The sequence below is a fragment of the Coregonus lavaretus genome (genome assembly GCF_964263955.1).
Source record: "Coregonus lavaretus genome assembly, chromosome: 13".
NCBI lineage: Eukaryota > Metazoa > Chordata > Actinopteri > Salmoniformes > Salmonidae > Coregonus > Coregonus lavaretus.
In genome coordinates this window covers 35,535,608-35,552,666 of record NC_140000.1, presented here as the reverse complement: position 1 = coordinate 35,552,666, position 17,059 = coordinate 35,535,608, and the positions used below count along the sequence as shown (strand labels likewise).

At 44.2% G+C, this 17,059-nt stretch overlaps 1 protein-coding gene across 1 annotated transcript in view; it reads left to right on the top strand.

The window, feature by feature from the left end:
* Positions 1 to 4,732: 4,732 nt before the first annotated feature.
* LOC311140713 (receptor-type tyrosine-protein phosphatase U) overlaps positions 4,733 to 17,059 on the top strand; it is a gene marked incomplete at its 3' end in the record, with an annotated part of 426,520 nt that continues 414,193 nt past the window's right edge. The window contains exon 1 of the mRNA XM_084175898.1: positions 4,733 to 4,903. Within this exon, the coding sequence (XP_084032024.1) occupies positions 4,834 to 4,903 (70 nt within the window). The 5' untranslated portion in view covers positions 4,733 to 4,833. The remainder of the gene's footprint in view (positions 4,904 to 17,059) is intronic.

The following is a 17,059-nucleotide window of genomic DNA, read 5'->3' as shown; positions in this document are numbered from 1 at the left end:
TCGCCGGATTTGTGACCTTGCTGACACCACTACAGCATGGCGGCCCACAGAGACCACACAGGGTACTTTCTGTCTTGGTGTGTTTGGACCATGATAGTTTGTTGGTGATGTGCACACCAAGCAATTTGAAGCTCTCAATCTGTTCCACTACAGCCCCGTCGATGAGAATGGGGGCGTGCTCAGTCCTCTTTTTTTTTCCTGTAGTCCACAATCATCACCTTTGTCTTGATCACGTTGAGGGAGAGGTTGTTATCCTGGCACCACACGGCCAGGTCTCGGACCTCCTCCCTATAGGCTGTCTCATCGTTGTCGGTGATCAGGCCTACCACTGTTGTGTCGTCAGCAAACTTAATGATGGTGTTGGAGTTGTGCCTGACGATGCAGTCATGGGTGAACAGGGAGTACAGGAGGGGCCTGAGCACGCACCCCTGAGGGGCCCCCGTGTTGAGGATCGGCGTGGCAGATGTGTTGTTACCTACCCTTACCACCTGGGGGCGGCCCGTCAGGAAGTCCAGGATCCAGTTGCAGAGGGAGGTGTTTATTCCCAGGATCCTTAGCTTAGTGATGAGCCTTGAGGGCACTATGGTGTTGAACGCTGAGCTGTAGTCAATGAACAGCATTCTCACGTAGGTGTTCCTCTTGTCCAGGTGGGAAAGGGCAGTGTGGAGTGCAATAGAGATTGCATCATCTGTGGATCTGTTGGGGCAGTATGCAAATTGGAGTGGGTCTAGGGTTTCTGGGATAATGGTGTTGATGTGAGTCATGACCAACCTTTCAAAGCCACGGGTCGGTAGTCATTTAGCAGGTTATCTTAGTGTCCTTGGGCACAGGGACTATGGTGGTCTGCTTGAAACATGTTGGTATTACAGACTCAGTCAGGAACATGTTGAAAATGTCAGTGAAGACACTTGCCAGTTGGTCAGCACATGCTCGGATTACACGTCCTGGTAATCCGTCTGGCCCTGCGGCCTTGTGAATGTTGACCTGCTTAAAAGTCTTACTCACATCGGCTACGGAGAGCGTGATCACATAGTCATCCGAAACAGCTGATGCTCTCATGCATGCTTCAGTGTTGCTTGCCTCGAAGCGAGCATAGAAGTGATTTAGCTCGTCTGGTAGGCTTGTGTCATTGGGCAGCTCGCGGCTGTGCTTCCTTTTGTAGTCTGTAATAGTTTTCAAGCCCTGCCACATCCGACGAGTGTCAGAGCCGGTGTAGTACGATTCAATCTTAGTCCGGTATTGACTCTTTGCCTCTTTGATGGTTCGTCGGAGGGCATAGCGGGATTTCTTATAAGCGTCCGGGTTAGAGTCCCGCTCCTTGAAAGCGGCAGCTCTACCCTTTAGCTCAGTGCGGATGTTGCCTGTAATCCATGGCTTCTGGTTGGGGTATGTACGTACGGTCACTGTGGGGACGACGTCATCGATCCACTTATTGATGAAGCCAGTGACTGATGTGGTGTACTCCTCAATGCTAAATGAAGAATTCCGGAACATATTCCAGTCTGTGCTAGCAAAACAGTCCTGTAGCTTAGCATCTGCATCATCTGACCACTTTTTTATTAACCGAGTCACTGGTGCTTCCTGCTTTAGTTTTTGCTTATAAGCAGGAATCAGTAGGATAGAGTTATGTTCAGATTTGCCAAATGGAGGGCGAGGGAGGGCTTTGTATGCATCTCTGTGTGTGGAGTAAAGGTGTTCTAGAGTTTTTTTCCTCTGGTTACACATTTAACATGCTGGTAGAAATGAGGTAGAATGGATTTAAGTTTCCCTGCATTAAAGTCCCCGGCCACTAGGAGCGCTGCCTCTGGATGAGCATTTCCTGTTTACTTATGGCCTTATACAGCTCATTGAGTGCAATCTTAATGCAGCATCGGTTTGTGGTGGTAGATAGACAGCTACGAAAAATATAGATGAAAAGTATCTTGGTAAATAGTGTGGTCTACAGCTTATCATGAGATACTCTACCTCAGGCGAGCAAAACCTTGAGACTTCGTTAGTATTAGCATATTTGGGATGCTCTGGATCGACGTGTACGTCAGCGAGTTCCAGTTCCTGCCAATATCCAGCTACGTCGCACAGCCATTAAAGAGGAGTGGGACGACATTCCACACGGCCCCAATCAACAGCCTGATCAACTCTATGCGAAGGAGATGTGTCGCGCTGCATGAGGCAAATGGTGGTCACACCAGATACTGACTGGTTTTCTGATCCACGTCCCCTACTTATTTTTTAAGGTATCTTTGACCAACAGTTGCATATCTGTATTCCCAGTCATGTGAAATCCATAGATTAGGGCCTAATTTATTTATTTCAATTGACTGATTTCCTTAAATGAACTGTAACTCAGTAAAATCTTTGAAATTGTTGCATGTTGCGTTTATATTTTTGTTCAGTCTACATACGGTATCAGGGTGCTTTACAAGAGAGTGCAATATCAGAAAGGTCCTGGTTGATACAGTGTTTTCCTATTCTTAGCTCAGGCTCTTATCCTTATTTATCTCCCGAGTGGCGCAGTGGTGCCACTAGAGATCCTGGTTCGAATCCAGGCTCTGCTGTAGCCGGCCGCAACCGGGAGACCAATGGGGCGGCGCACAATTGGCCCAGCGTCGTCCAGGGTAGGGGAGGGAATGGCCGGCAGGGAGGTAGCTCAGTTGGTAGAGCATGGCGTTTGCAACGCCAGGGTTGTGGGTTCGATTCCCACGGGGGGCCAGTATAAAAAGAATAATGTATGCACTAACTGTAAGTCGCTCTGGATAAGAGCGTCTGCTAAATGATGTAAATTTAATGTAAAGAAGCCTACATCACAAAATGGCAACTACTTCTAAACATATAATCAACACACTTCATGGATTGGCGATAATCCCTGTTGAATTCATTATGTGTTTTGGTCAAATCAGATCACAATGTGTTCTCAACCTCACTCCAATATTAAATGTAGTTGATTAAGTCGAGTATAGTTTTCAAATTCGATAGTACTGAAATTAAATAATTGTTTACTGTCTTTTTGAGTGGTGAATAAAGGTTGAAATCTCAACGTCTCTACCAAATATTACCACGTTGAAATGACATGGTGTGCCCAGCGGGATGCTGATGCCTTGTCAGCACTTTGAGGCTTCCTAAAATACTTAACTTGAATTATGAGTCATTAGGCCCATGTAATTCCACCATAAATATGTGAGGACAACTTTTATATGTGACAGTATCTGGCAATTCATGGTGGAATAAATCACCTTGCAATGTTTTAATGCATGTTGCTGTATGCAGTCACATGGCAGCAAACAGGTCGGCTGGCAAATGAACTAATCTATACGTGCCATCATGCCTGACTTAATGGTACATTAAACTCCACAAGATTATCAGTGTCCATGGCTTTGTGTTGAATCAATGACATGTTTGAAAATAGATGGCAGGTGAATGACCAGTAAGAGTGACAGACCAAGCGTCCTCATTTAAGTGTCCTTAACCTGTATTGAAGGACTAGCTAAGGGCTAAAGTGTCAGATGGAACATGTAACAATGATTTTCAATCAGTAAACAGACCAGACAAGAGAAAATACTTCAATTAGAGACTTTAACAGATCAGTAACATGCAGGAATCTTTTTCTTCTTTTTCAGAACAACACATTGGGAGAATCTCAATGGCATACTCCTCGCATCCTCTCTCCTTGCCTCCTTCGCAAAACCTATTGGAAGAGAAAGCTATTGGAGATTATTATTATTAAAGAAAGCCCCTCCCCTCTGACCTTCTCCTCCAGTGGGTTTTGAGAAGGAGGCGAGGAGAGAGGACGTGAGGAGTATGCAATTGAGATTCTCCCATAAAGTAATGTATTTGTATTTTTGAATTTGTATTTATTATGGATCCACATTAGCTGCTGCCAAGGCAGCAGCTACTCTTCCTGGGGTCCAGCAAAATGAAGGTAGTTATATACAATTAAAAACATTAGATTACATTTCACAACATATTGTGTGCCCTCTACTACCACATATCTACAAACAAAATCCATGTGTACGTGTGTGTATAGTGCGTATGTTATCATTTGGATATCTATGTCCCTTCCCCTCCCCCAGTTATGACATAGCAGCCAGCCACAGTGGTTGGCTCCGCACAAGCTACTCCTATTTGTGGCTCAAAAGGTGCCTGGTCTTTTGTTGTGTGCTAAAAAGATTTGCCTTATCTACTCAACCTGTGAAGCTGTTAGGATAATTAATCTGTTTCCCATTTTGCAGATAGACTGTGTCCATTGTTGCAGATCTGCTCATCTCACCTGGGATCATAAAGCCACCAGTGAATCCATTGTTGAGGCTACTTTGAGCCACTGGTCAGAGTTGATCTGGTGTGACATCTTTTGGGAAATCATCAGGTGGATAACCTCTGCACCCAGAACCAATCAGCTACTCCATTTTGATGGAGACTAGGCTGTTGCAAGAGACTAGGTGGATGTATGTGAATGCTTGGCGAGACAGACAGACAGACAGAGACATGTAGCAAGTTCAGTCTAAGAGAGAGAGAGAGACATGTAGCAAGTTCAGTCTAATCGCAGAAAAACCTTTAGGCGCCAGAATAGTTGCAAGAAGGTGCCACTTGGAGGCGTCCGTCGCATATTTTTAAGCACACACATTAGGAGAAGGAAAGTGTGCTTGGTGGGGAAGAGAGAAACCTTTCTGTACTGTTTATCCTGACGTAAGTTAGCACGGCTTGCTCGCTCAGTCTCTCAACTACGTTTCAGCAAGAATTCGGGAATCGACGGGCTGGAGTCCACAACTTGCACATCGGTCCTCGCGGAGTCACTGAAATGATTTCTGCAGCTATTCCAAAATGGACTAAAACAGCACAATGAACACCTGCGCTTTTCTGCTGATCCTGGCCGTTCAAATCTACGCCGACGGCATAGAGGGACCAACAGGTAAAGAGCCCTTTCTTCCTGTTTCCAAGTCACTACGCACTTGGGAAGCGATGCATCCAGTTTGGAGAGCTCTAAATGGAGCCTGAAAAGGGGTGTGAATGGTGTCGCAATATGTTTTCCGCAATTAACTTTATTAATTGGCGACTGAAGGCTATTCAATGGAAAGCTCTGTTTCTTGGATAATGAAGAGGGCTTATTTAGATCATTGTCAAGAGGCGAGAGAAGGGGCTGTTCATAAGAATAGACAACTTTGTGTTATGAAAATGTGTTTTATTAGATTGAGCCACAAAACAAGCACTCTTTTGTGAGAAAGACGTGCCCCTCTGCTTTCCAGATCAGAATCCACCTTACATTCCTGCTTTTTGTTATTGCTTTACCATGTTTACCATGACAGGGTAGTCTAGGGTATGTTATTCGTATATTAGCCTAATCGAATATAGTTTATAGCCAATTGAAAGTAAGCTATTCAAACAGTACGTCCGCTACCCTGTCATGATAACCCATTAGTATTTGTTGCTACTTTAATTCTAGATTAACATTTCTGGACCTTAAATTCCCGAAATTGCATTCCAACGTGTAAATGTGGATACAGCTTTACCGATGCTTTGTGTTGAGTTCCGTTTTAAAGCCTCTTATCTGATGGAAATATGAAGACTGAGGGAAAATCATGCTTTGATTGAGAACATGTGCTGACCAGCTGGCAAGTGTCTTCACTGAAATGTTCAACCTCTCCCTGACCCAGTCTGTAATACCTACATGTTTCAATCAGACCACCATAGTCCCTGTGCCCAATAACGCCAAGGTAACTGTCTAAATGACTATCGCCCAGTAGCTCTCACATCTGTAGCCATGAAATGCTTTGAAAGGCTGGTTATGGCTCACATCAACACCATCATCCCAGACACCCTGGACCCATTCCAATTCACATACTGCCCCAACAGATCCACAGATGACGCAATCTACTGCACTCCACACTGCCCTCTCCAACCTGGAGGAACACCTACACTATATATACAAATGTATGTGGAGACCCCTTCAAATTAGTGGATTTGGCTATTTCAACCATGACCGTTGCTGATAGGTGTATAAAATCGAGCACATAGCCATGCAATCTCCATAGACAAACATTGGCAGTAGATGGCCTTACTGACGAGCTCAGTGACTTTCAATGTAGCGCCGTCATAGGATGCCACCTTTTGAACAAGTCAGTTCCTCACATTTTTGCTCTACTAGAACTGCCCCGGTCAACTGTAAGTGCTGTTTTTGTGAAGTGGAAACGTGTAGAAGCAACAACGGCTTAGCCGCAAAGTGGTAGGCCACACAAGCTCACAGAACGGGACCGCTTAAGTGCGTAGAGCGTAAATATTGCCTATCCTCGGTTGCAACACTCACTACCGAGTTCCAAAATGCCTCTGGAAGCAACGTCAGCACGATAAGCAAACCTTATGAAAACATATAGCGTGGAACCCCGTATTATCAGCATATTCAACAGCGTTTAATAAATATATTACCTTCAACAGTGTTATCTTGTGATCAAGCCATCAAAGTTTTGTGATTATTGGTGTCGTAAAAATGTTAGCTAACGGGTTAGCAATTAGCATGTTTGACATTTCAGTGGAAATACTACTATTATCAGCTTTTTGATGAGCTATTTAGCAAAAAAATACGTCCTGTGTTATCGGCCACCTTACTATTTTGTTCAATTACAAGATATATCCGTTTAATTTTGTTGAACAAAGAGACACCAACCTCGTATCCGAAGTGTTTACTAGATAGTTGACTAGTTGGCTAGCCTTCCGGTAACAAATTATGACTTGCCTGTCAACTTTTCATTGCGTAGCCCGGTGCGCCCTCCTGTGGACTCTCAAGAAATGGTTCTTCACCAACATATTCAGTGTTGTAACGAAATAATGTCTCATCGTTTGTTTTACAGATTAATCTCATGTTTTGAGAAAGTAGATAACAGTTGAATACTAAAATATGAGTATTAATAATTTACATCAAATAAAACTTCGGATACGAGGTTGGTGTCTCTTTGTTCAACAAAATTAAACGGATATATCTTGTAATTGAACAAAATAGTAAGGTGGCCGATAACACAGGACGTATTTTTTTGCTAAATAGCTCATCAAAAAGCTGATAATAGTAGTATTTCCACTGAAATGTCAAACATGCTAATTGCTAACCCGTTAGCTAACATTTTTACGACACCAATAATCACAAAACTTTGATGGCTTGATCACAAGATAACACTGTTGAAGGTAATATATTTATTAAACGCTGTTGAATATGCTGATAATACGGGGTTCCACGCTATATGTTTTCATAAGGTTTGCTTATTGTGCTGACGTTGCTTCCAGAGGCATTTTGGAACTCGGTAGTGAGTGTTGCAACCGAGGATAGGCAATATTTACGCTCTACGCACTTAAGCGGTCCCGTTCTGTGAGCTTGTGTGGCCTACCACTTTGCGGCTAAGCCGTTGTTGCTTCTACACGTTTCCACTTCACAAAAACAGCACTTACAGTTGACCGGGGCAGTTCTAGTAGAGCAAAAATGTGAGGAACTGACTTGTTCAAAAGGTGGCATCCTATGACGGCGCTACATTGAAAGTCACTGAGCTCGTCAGTAAGGCCATCTACTGCCAATGTTTGTCTATGGAGATTGCATGGCCTTTCCTGGAACCAGCAGCAGCTAGCTTAGTTGCTAAATGTTGATAGAACTGCTAAGTAAGCAAAAAGGAAAGAAATTGTAAGCGTTAGATAATACATATCACGAAAACAGCTGAATGTTGTCAAGCTTTACCGTATCAAAATTGGAGTCCTCTGACGGAGGCGTTTTGCACAATCTGCAAAAATGTATTTCGAACTTTGAACCAATCACTTTTTGACACCTATCACTGTTGGTTATGTTTCATCTTACAACAGCTACACAGAGGCAGTATTTAGTCAAATGTTACAATGTATGCATCTATATTAAACTAATTGGGACACACATTTTCATTACAGATAACATCAAACAAAAAACGTGGGTACACTTTCAGTTATTGTGAAAACGTTCATCACCTTTCAATGCCTTAGCTTTGAAATGTAAATGTTTATACATATTCAGATTGAGTTATCTTTCTAAAATGTGTATAGTATGCAAAGTTATTTAGCTACATGTATTAACACCACAGCATGGAGAAAGTCAAGAGGAAGCAGTGGAGTGAGGTGGACATGTTCCATGCCATGGAGGACTGTGGGGCAGGGATGGCTATCCGCCAGGCTGCCAAGGTTAGGCATCTTTTGTTTTTAGGAGATTACCATGTGTATGTGAATTTTATCTGCTAGTAACGGTTTTCTTTTCTTATCTACCAAGGTGCATTGTGTACCTCGGCAGACCCTGGCGGACAGGCTGCGCGGCCGGGTGACCCATGGTTGTCGCAGTGGACCACCCACATTGCTTGCACCAGAGGATGAAAATTATCTGGTGCAGTACTGTATCTACTGCGCCAGCCACGGGTTCCCCTTCACCAGACAGAGGCTGATGAAATACGCCGACAAAATACGCAGGTATTTGGTGTTCTATGTATTTATGTATGTAGATTGGTGGACTGACTGTTCTCAATGTGTGTGATGTAAATGTGGATGTGTATGGTGATGCAAAAACAAACATTTTCATCCTGGATGGACAATTATATATTCTATTATATTGTAGGTTTCGGCACCCAGGGGAAACAATCCCACCACTGGGGAAGAGGTGGTGGGAAATGTTCAGGATGAGGCACAAGAACCTGAGCATGAGGAGGCCAGACACTCTGGACAGGGGGAGAGCTGAGTGTGCCACACACATCCGACGATGGACACCTTCTTCACTTCTTATGAGAAGCACTTGGAGGAGAGTGGGTTGAGGGAGAAACCCAGACAAATCTATAACTGCGATGAGTCTGGGTTTCGTAGCGACCAGAGCAGGCACAAAGTGCTGGCTCCCCGGGGCGCATAACACGTGTACCAGCAGACTCTGGGGACCGAGGAGCACATCACAGTGCTGGCATGCTTCAGCGCAGCTGGGGAGGACATCCCCCCATTTATCATCTATCCCAAGTGTTTCCCCGGTGGCCACTACACACTGGGAGGCCCCCCCCAAGCCTTGTATGGACGGTCAAACAGTGGCTGACGGGGACTTGTTCAGGAAGTGGTTTCCACACTTCATTAAGCATGCAGTGAAAGAGCGCCCTCTCCTTCTCCTCTTCGATGGGCACAAGAGCCACATGGACCCGGAGGTGCTCGCAGCGGCACTAAGGGAAGGGGTTATACTTCTTTGTCTTCCACCACACAGCACCCATGTCCTTCAGCCGCTGGACGTGGCATACTTTGGCCCTTTAAAGGCTGAGTTCTCCAAGGTAGCTGGAGACCTTAGCCATTTTGACCACTCCTACATGGTAAACAAATCTGAATTTGCCAAAGTATTCCGCTACCCGTACCAGCGATGCAAGGACATGCGCTATGTGGTGGAAGGGTTTAAAAGTGTGGCCTCTTCCCTTTTGACCCTTCAGCCTCTTCCCTTTTGACCCTTCAGGTCCCGTTTAATGCCGTCTCGGTCCCTACCGGGTCCCACCACCGCCTTTCCTGGAACCAGCAGCAGTGTGCCGTCCATCAGAACCTCCTCCCCAGTGACCACAGGAGGACCCTCAGCGCCTGTTCCAGTCCCAGCCCTAGCACTTGAAGAGCACCCCCTAATAATTTTTTATAAAAGAAGACACCACCTGCTGTGCTTGCTGCGGGGAGCATGATTCGCCTGCAAGCTCCCCTCAGGAGTGTAGATCCGAGGTGCCATGGGTGTGCTGTGACTTCTGCCAGCACTGGTTCCACTGCAGGTGTGTGCAGTGGGATCCAGAGGTAGCGGTGGAGCTGGATTTTTATTGTGATTTTTGTGACAATATAGGGATGGAGGTTGAGATTGAATTGTTTGTTTTGTTTGTGTTCATATGAAATTATTTATTTGTACAAAAAAATTAATGTCTAAAATATAATATATATATTTATTCAACCCATCTTGTGTAGAAAATCCGTTAGCTATATTTCAGAGGTAAAATTTGGATATTAAATGATGTGTGGTCTGTCGCGCTGTCAAATTTTACAATATGCAGCATGTTCCACAAAATGTCTACATATATATAACTTTTTTGAAAACTCTCAAAACCTAACTTAACTTACATAAATTGCACTGAAAATTGGTGGTCAGCTAGCTAGAAGGGTGTCGTTAGTCGCAAAACGTACCGTTATTTTCCAGTCCATTTAAATGTTGAGCTCGAGGTGATTTAGTCCTCCAACCACTAGAGAGTGTCCGAAGTTAGGGGGTGTCCGATGTTGGGGGAAAATGAGCTAGGCCTAAAAAGTAGCAAAAACCGGTGCAAAAGTTGCCTTACGCTGGATATCATTCGCAAGTGATAATATATCATTCACAAGTGATAGGCTAATATTGTCATCCATCAGACTATTTTTTTATTTAATCTTGTCTTTACATATACTAAATAATATATGTGTGAAATTTGTTTTTATTTAGAATGGACCATTATCATGCACCTGTCTCGAAAAATACGATGGGATCCTCCGAATGTATTTATTTGTACTTTTTACCCCTTTTTCTCCCCAATTGGTAGTTAGTCTTGTCCCATCGCTGCATCTCCCGTACGGACTCAGGAGAGGCGAAGGTCGAGAGCCATGCGTCCTCCGAAACACGACCCCGCCAAGCCGCACTGCTTCTTGACACACTGCTTGCTTAACCCGGAAGCCAGCCGCACCAATGTGTCGGCCACATGGAGTCGCTAGAGCGTGATAGTACAAGGACATCCCAGTCAACCAAACCCTCCCCTTACACGGACGATGCTGGGCCAATTGTGCACCGCCTCTTGGGTCTCCCGGTCGCGGCCGGCTGCGACACAGCCTGGGATCGAACCCGGGTCTGTAGTGACGCCTCTAGTACTGCGATGCAGTGCCTTAGACCGCTGTGCCACTTGGGAGGCCATCACTCTGTTGCGCAATATGAACTCATGGGCTCTCATGAAGTGTTTGATTAGATTTTCGATTACATTTGCATTGATGTCAGAGTGATTAGAGGGACAATAGAGTGCTGAGCACCAGGCGGTTAGCAAGTTTGGTAGGCTACTAATGACCATCAGCAGCATCAGAGTTTGGAGAAGCCTAATTACCATGACTAAACGATCATGTGGAATTTGACTGCCTTCATGACTTGTGACCGCCGGTGTCGCGGTAATATGGTCACCGCAACAGCCCTAGTCCACACAAACCAACAAAGTCCCCCTCAGGAGGCTGAAAAGATTTGACATGGGTCCTCAGATCCTCAAAAAGTTATACAACTGCACCATTGAGAGCATCTTGACTGGCTACCTCACTGCTTGATATGGCAACCGCTTGGCATCCAACCGCAAGGCGTATGGCCCAGTACAACACTGGGTCCGAGCTCCCTGCCATCCAGTAAAAAATTGCAAATAATAAAGAGCAGTAGTAAAATAAAATAACAGTAGGGAGGCTATATACTGGGGGTACCGGTACAGAGTCAATGTGCGGGAGCACCGGTTAGTACATGATAAGATACCCTTGTTTTAAATGTGTGTAGAAATTGTTGTAGAATATAATGTATGTCCTGTTGCCATTGAGTTTGCTGTGCACAATTTAGTTTGAATCTCAAATGGTGCCTCACTGGTACCTCTTCACATGGTTTTGAAAAACCCTTCCTCTGCTATACCTTTGCCAAAAAGTGAGTCATAGCCAAATATTGAAGTGCTTGCTCTCTTCCTTGTTTTTCTTAAAATGACAGGCTGTTAACGTTTACTAGATGTGTTGCTCTTTGAAATTCAAGCTCTTTTATATGCCATGAAAATGACTTTTCAACGCTATTAAGATGGATACAAGACAATAGTGTGTCAGACACAACGCACAAATGCAACAAAACCATGTTTACAAATGAGGCAAATCAATAAGAGGAATGGCTTGAAATGAGAAAATGATTAAATCACATACAGATAATTAAAAGAGCACAAACGGAACTGTGACACTTCACTAGGAACATCTGATTGTGTCAACAGAGATTTACATGCTATTTTATTTAGTTGGTGAACTGGGGTGTTGCAGCACCCAACATCAGCATGATTTTCTTCTTATTAGCCAATTACGGTGGTGCGTTTTACTGTGGTCTGAGGATTATCTTACAGGTGATTGAACTCCCTCCAAGCTTCTCCATCTGTGTCTGCTGGTTGGCCTAATGCACAGACGAGGCGATGTTATGTTGAGTCGGCCTTGCCTTATAAAGCAAGGGTTGGAACCGGAAAATAATGAAATTATTTGAGGAACAGAACCCGAACCGGAAACGAAAGTGATCTATACAGTTCTGGAACATAACAGTTATTTTAAAAGCATGGGAACCGGTTAATAACGTTATTTTACGTTCCGGGCATTATTTTTTTCAAGCCCACAAAAATTGCAACAAAGCGCCTATGCAAAGCCCTCACTCTGTCACGCAGAAACGTATTCCAGCGCCTGCCAGCCAGCTGTAAATCTTTGCCTGTGTGTGTGTGTGTGTGTGTGTGGGCTACCTGCCCCTCCCCTCTGAAGCATAGGTTACTGTAGCCTACTGACGATGTTACAAGCATGATTCAGAAATTAGGGAGAGCTGTTTATTAAAAGAATGGATTAACTTTTTCAATGTTAGTTATGGATACTATAGTTATCACGTTTCACATTGGATTTATTAACTACAAAAAGGTAAGACATGTTTTTAATTCTGGTGCTGCTCTGCACACACAAGCTTTTTAGCTATCTAGCTAATGTTTGCTATGGTCCAACGTTAATTATTTTAAAAAATATATATATTTAACTAGGCAAGTCAGTTAAGAACAAATTCTTATTTACAATGACGGCCTACACCGGCCAAACCCGGACGACGTTGGGCCAATTGTGCGCCGCCCTATGGGACTCCCAATGACGGCCGGTTGTGATACAGCCTGAAATCGAACCAGGGGGTCTGTAGTGACGCCTCAAGCACTGAGATGCAGTGCCTTAGATCGCTGCGCCACTCGGGAGCCCAAGTTAAACCAAGACATTCAAAGTTCCTCCATGGAAGCCACTCCTCCATAGGTATAATTCTGTGGGCCTAATTCGGATAATGCATGTCATAAAAAAATGCCCAGCACTTCAAGGCAAGCTTCCTCCATCCTCTCTCCCTCTTTCCTCACCCGCAAAATTTCTGTTTAATCTCACAACCTACACCATGACTGGCAGCACAGTGTGTGTGCTTGTCTTTCATTATGATTAAACCATGCTGTTACGGCAAATGACAATTTGCTCTTAACAACTTTCCTACACAGATTAAATCGCTTACCCGCTTCATAGCAAGCTGTTCTAGCCGCACTGATTGGTGAAGTAATTTAATGTTGAGCTAAATGTCGATTTCAGAGGTTTAAAATAAACAGAAAGGAACGTTATAAACCAGTACTTTTTTGGGGTTCGAACCGGTTCAGAACATTATTTTGCTGGTCGGAACAGTGCAACAAAACAAAACAAATAATGGTTCTGTTCAAAACGAAACAATTGGAAAACCAACAACACTTTGCATTATCTGGGTAGCCTGGCTACTCAGGCTATATAGAATAAGCAGAGACTCAAAGAGACAGAGAGACCGAGGAAGATGCATGGGGCCCCTGGCGAAGAGCGTGCCTGCCTTGACGGGGCATACAAATCACGGCACTTGGTGTCAAGCTGAAATTCATAAAACACACACATGGATAAGTTTGATTTTCCGCTGCCTGTAAGATGAGTAACCCAGTCGGGGTCTGGCAGCCATCCACGTAGCCCTGCCACATTAACATATATCAGAGTGGGAAGGGGAGCAGAGACAGGAGTGCAGAGCACAGCACTCCTCTCATAAGAACACTGCTTAATCACACAAGGCTGGGGAGGACGGGAGGAGGATGGTCTGGCGGGCGCCCAGGGGGTTATAGCGCCACACTAGGGGCCCACTCTGAAACAAAACCGCCTATCATTCTATATAACAAAATCACTCCCTCTCTGTCTTTTCACTGGCTATCCACAATTCTGCCCAGGACCACACAAATAGTGCTGCTTAGATTAAGGGGAGAATTATCTGATCTGTCCAGGACAAATTGATCTCTCGCTTTTCTCTCTCCCTCTCTCTCCCTACAGATGTTGGATGATCTGGCTCGTGGTGGAAATGTTTCCCCTCTGTGGCTCCAAAAACAACATTTCTAACATGATAGCTTTTTCTTCAGTAATGATTTGCAACCGCCTCTCTTGGAATTTTCCCTCTATTGGTAATTCACACTCACTGGCCTCTTGTTAATTTGGTTCAAGACTATTACAGTCTCGAAAAATTAACCCAATAGGCCTACAGACCCAGCGGACTCTCAGAGGCCAATATCTAAGCTAAACATGTAGAGTACGATATTCTGTGCATATTTCATAATCCACACAATCAAGCTCCTCCCAAGAGAAACATGAGAGTGGATACACAGCATACATTTAACTGGCGTTAAGGGGTTCCTCTCATCTTTAGATTGTAAACTGTCATGGTCGAAATATATAGATTCAATAGTTGTAAAGATGGGGAGAGGTCTGTCCGTAAATAAAGAGATGCTCTGCTTTTTTGACACCACATTCCAAACAGCAAGTCCTGCAGGCTCTAGTTTTGTCTTATCTTGATTATTGTCCAGTCGTGTGGTCAAGTGCTGCAAGGAAAGACCTAGTTAAGCTGCAGCTGGCCCAGAACAGAGCGGCACGTCTTGCTCTTCATTGTAATCAGCGGGCTGATATAAATACTATGCATGCCAGTCTCTCTTGGCTAAGAGTTAAGGAGAGACTGACTGCATCACTTCTTCTTTTTATAAGAAGCATTAATGTGTTGAAAATCCCAAAATGTTTGCATAGTCAACTTACACACAGCTCTGACACACACACTTACCCCACCAGACATGCCACCAGGGGTCTTTTCACAGTCCCCAAATCCAGAACAAATTCAAGAAAGCGTACAGTATTATATAGAGCCATTATTGCATGGAACTCTGTTCCATCTCATATTGCTCAAATGAACAGCAAACTTGGTTTCAAAAAACAGATAAATCAACACCTCATGCACAACGCCTCTCCCCTATTTGACATAGATAGTTTGTGTGTATGTATTGGTATTGGTATGTAGGCTACGTGTGCCTTTATTACAATACATTTTTTAATTGATGTAGTTCTGTCCTTGAGCTGTTCTTGTCTATTAATGTTCTGTATTATGTCATGTTTTGTGTGGACCCCAGGAAGAGTAGCTGCTGCTTTTGCAACAGCTAATGGGGATCCTAATAAAATACCAAATATCAAATACCAAAAGCAAACTGCTTAAGAATAATGACGCTGTTTCTGTTTGTCTGTCTGCCTGTCTGTGTGGATGTTCCAGCATGTCCTGCCAGCACTAACTGATGTTGCTGCCGGTGTTGAAGACACCGATATTATAACCGTGATCGACAATAGACAGTACTGTGCAGCCGTCTTCATCGACCTGGCCAAGGCTTTCGACTCTGTCAACCACCGCATTCTTATTGGCAGACTAAATAGCCTTGGTTTCTCAAATGACTACCTCGCCTGGTTCACCAACTACTTCTCAGATAGAGTTCAATGTGTCAAATCGGAGGGCCTGTTGTCTGGACCTATGGCAGTCTCTATGGGGGTGCCACAGGGTTCAATTCTTGGGCCGACTCTTTTCTCGGTGTATATCAATGATGTCGCTCTTGCTGCTGGTGATTCTCAGATCCACCTCTACGCAGACGACACCATTTTGTATACATCTGGCCCTTCATTGGACACTGTGTTAACAAACCTCCAAACAAGCTTCAATGCCATAAAACACTCCTTCCGTAGCCTCCAACTGCTCTTAAACACTAGTAAAACTAAATGCATGCTCTTCAATCGAACGCTGCTGGCACCCGCCCACCCGACTAGAATCACTACTCTCGACGAGTCTGACCTAGAGTATGTGGACAACTATAAATACCTAGGTGTCTGGTTAGACTAAACTCTCCTTCCAGACTCACATTAAGCATCTCCAATCCAAAGTGAAATCTAGAATCGGCTTCCTATTTCGCAACAAAGCCTCCTTCACTCATGCTGCTAAACATGCTCTCGTAAAACTGACTATCCTACCGATCCTTGACTTCGGCGATGTCATTTACAAAATAGCCTCCAACACTCGACTCCAGCAAATTGGATGTAGTCTATCACAGTGCCATCCGTTTTGTCACCAAAGCCCCATATACTACCCACCACTGTGACCTGTACGCTCTTGTTGGCTGGTCCTCACTACATATTTGTCGCCAAACCCACTGGCTCCAGGCCATCTATAAATCACTGCTAGGCAAATCCCCGCCTTATCTTAACTCATTGGTCACCATAGCAACACCCACCCGTAGTATGCGCTCCAGCAGGTATATCTCACTGGTCATCCCCAAAGCCAACACCTCCTTTGGCCACCATTCCTTCCAGTTCTCTGCTGCCAATGACTGGAACGAACTGCAAAAATCTCTGAAGCTGGAGACTCTTATCTCCCTCACTAACTTTAAGCATCAGTTGTCAGAGCACCTTACCGGTCACTGCACCTGTACACAGCCCATCTGAAATTAGCCCACCCAACTACCTCATCCCCATATTGTTATTTATTTTGCTCATTTGCACCCCAGTATCTCTATTTGCACATCATCTCTTGCACATCTATCATTCCAGTGTTAATACTAATTGTAATTATTTTGCACTCTGGCCTATTTATTGCCTTACCTCCATAACTTGCTACATTTGCACACACTGTATGTCACACCCTGGCTCTGGGGACTCTATATGTTGAGCCAGGGTGTGTAAATTCTATGTGTTTATGTTCTATGTTGTAGATTCTAGTTGTTCTATTTCTATGTTGGCCAGTGTGGTTCTCAATCAGAGGCAACGAGTGTCAGCTGTGGCTGGTTGTCTCTGATTGGGAACCACATTTAGACAGGCTGTTTTCCCACAGTAGTTGTGGGATCTTGTTCCGTGTTGGTTGTGTTTAGACCTAGGACGTCACGTTATCGTTTATTGTTTTGTTTATCGTGTGATACTTAATAAAGTAAAGTAT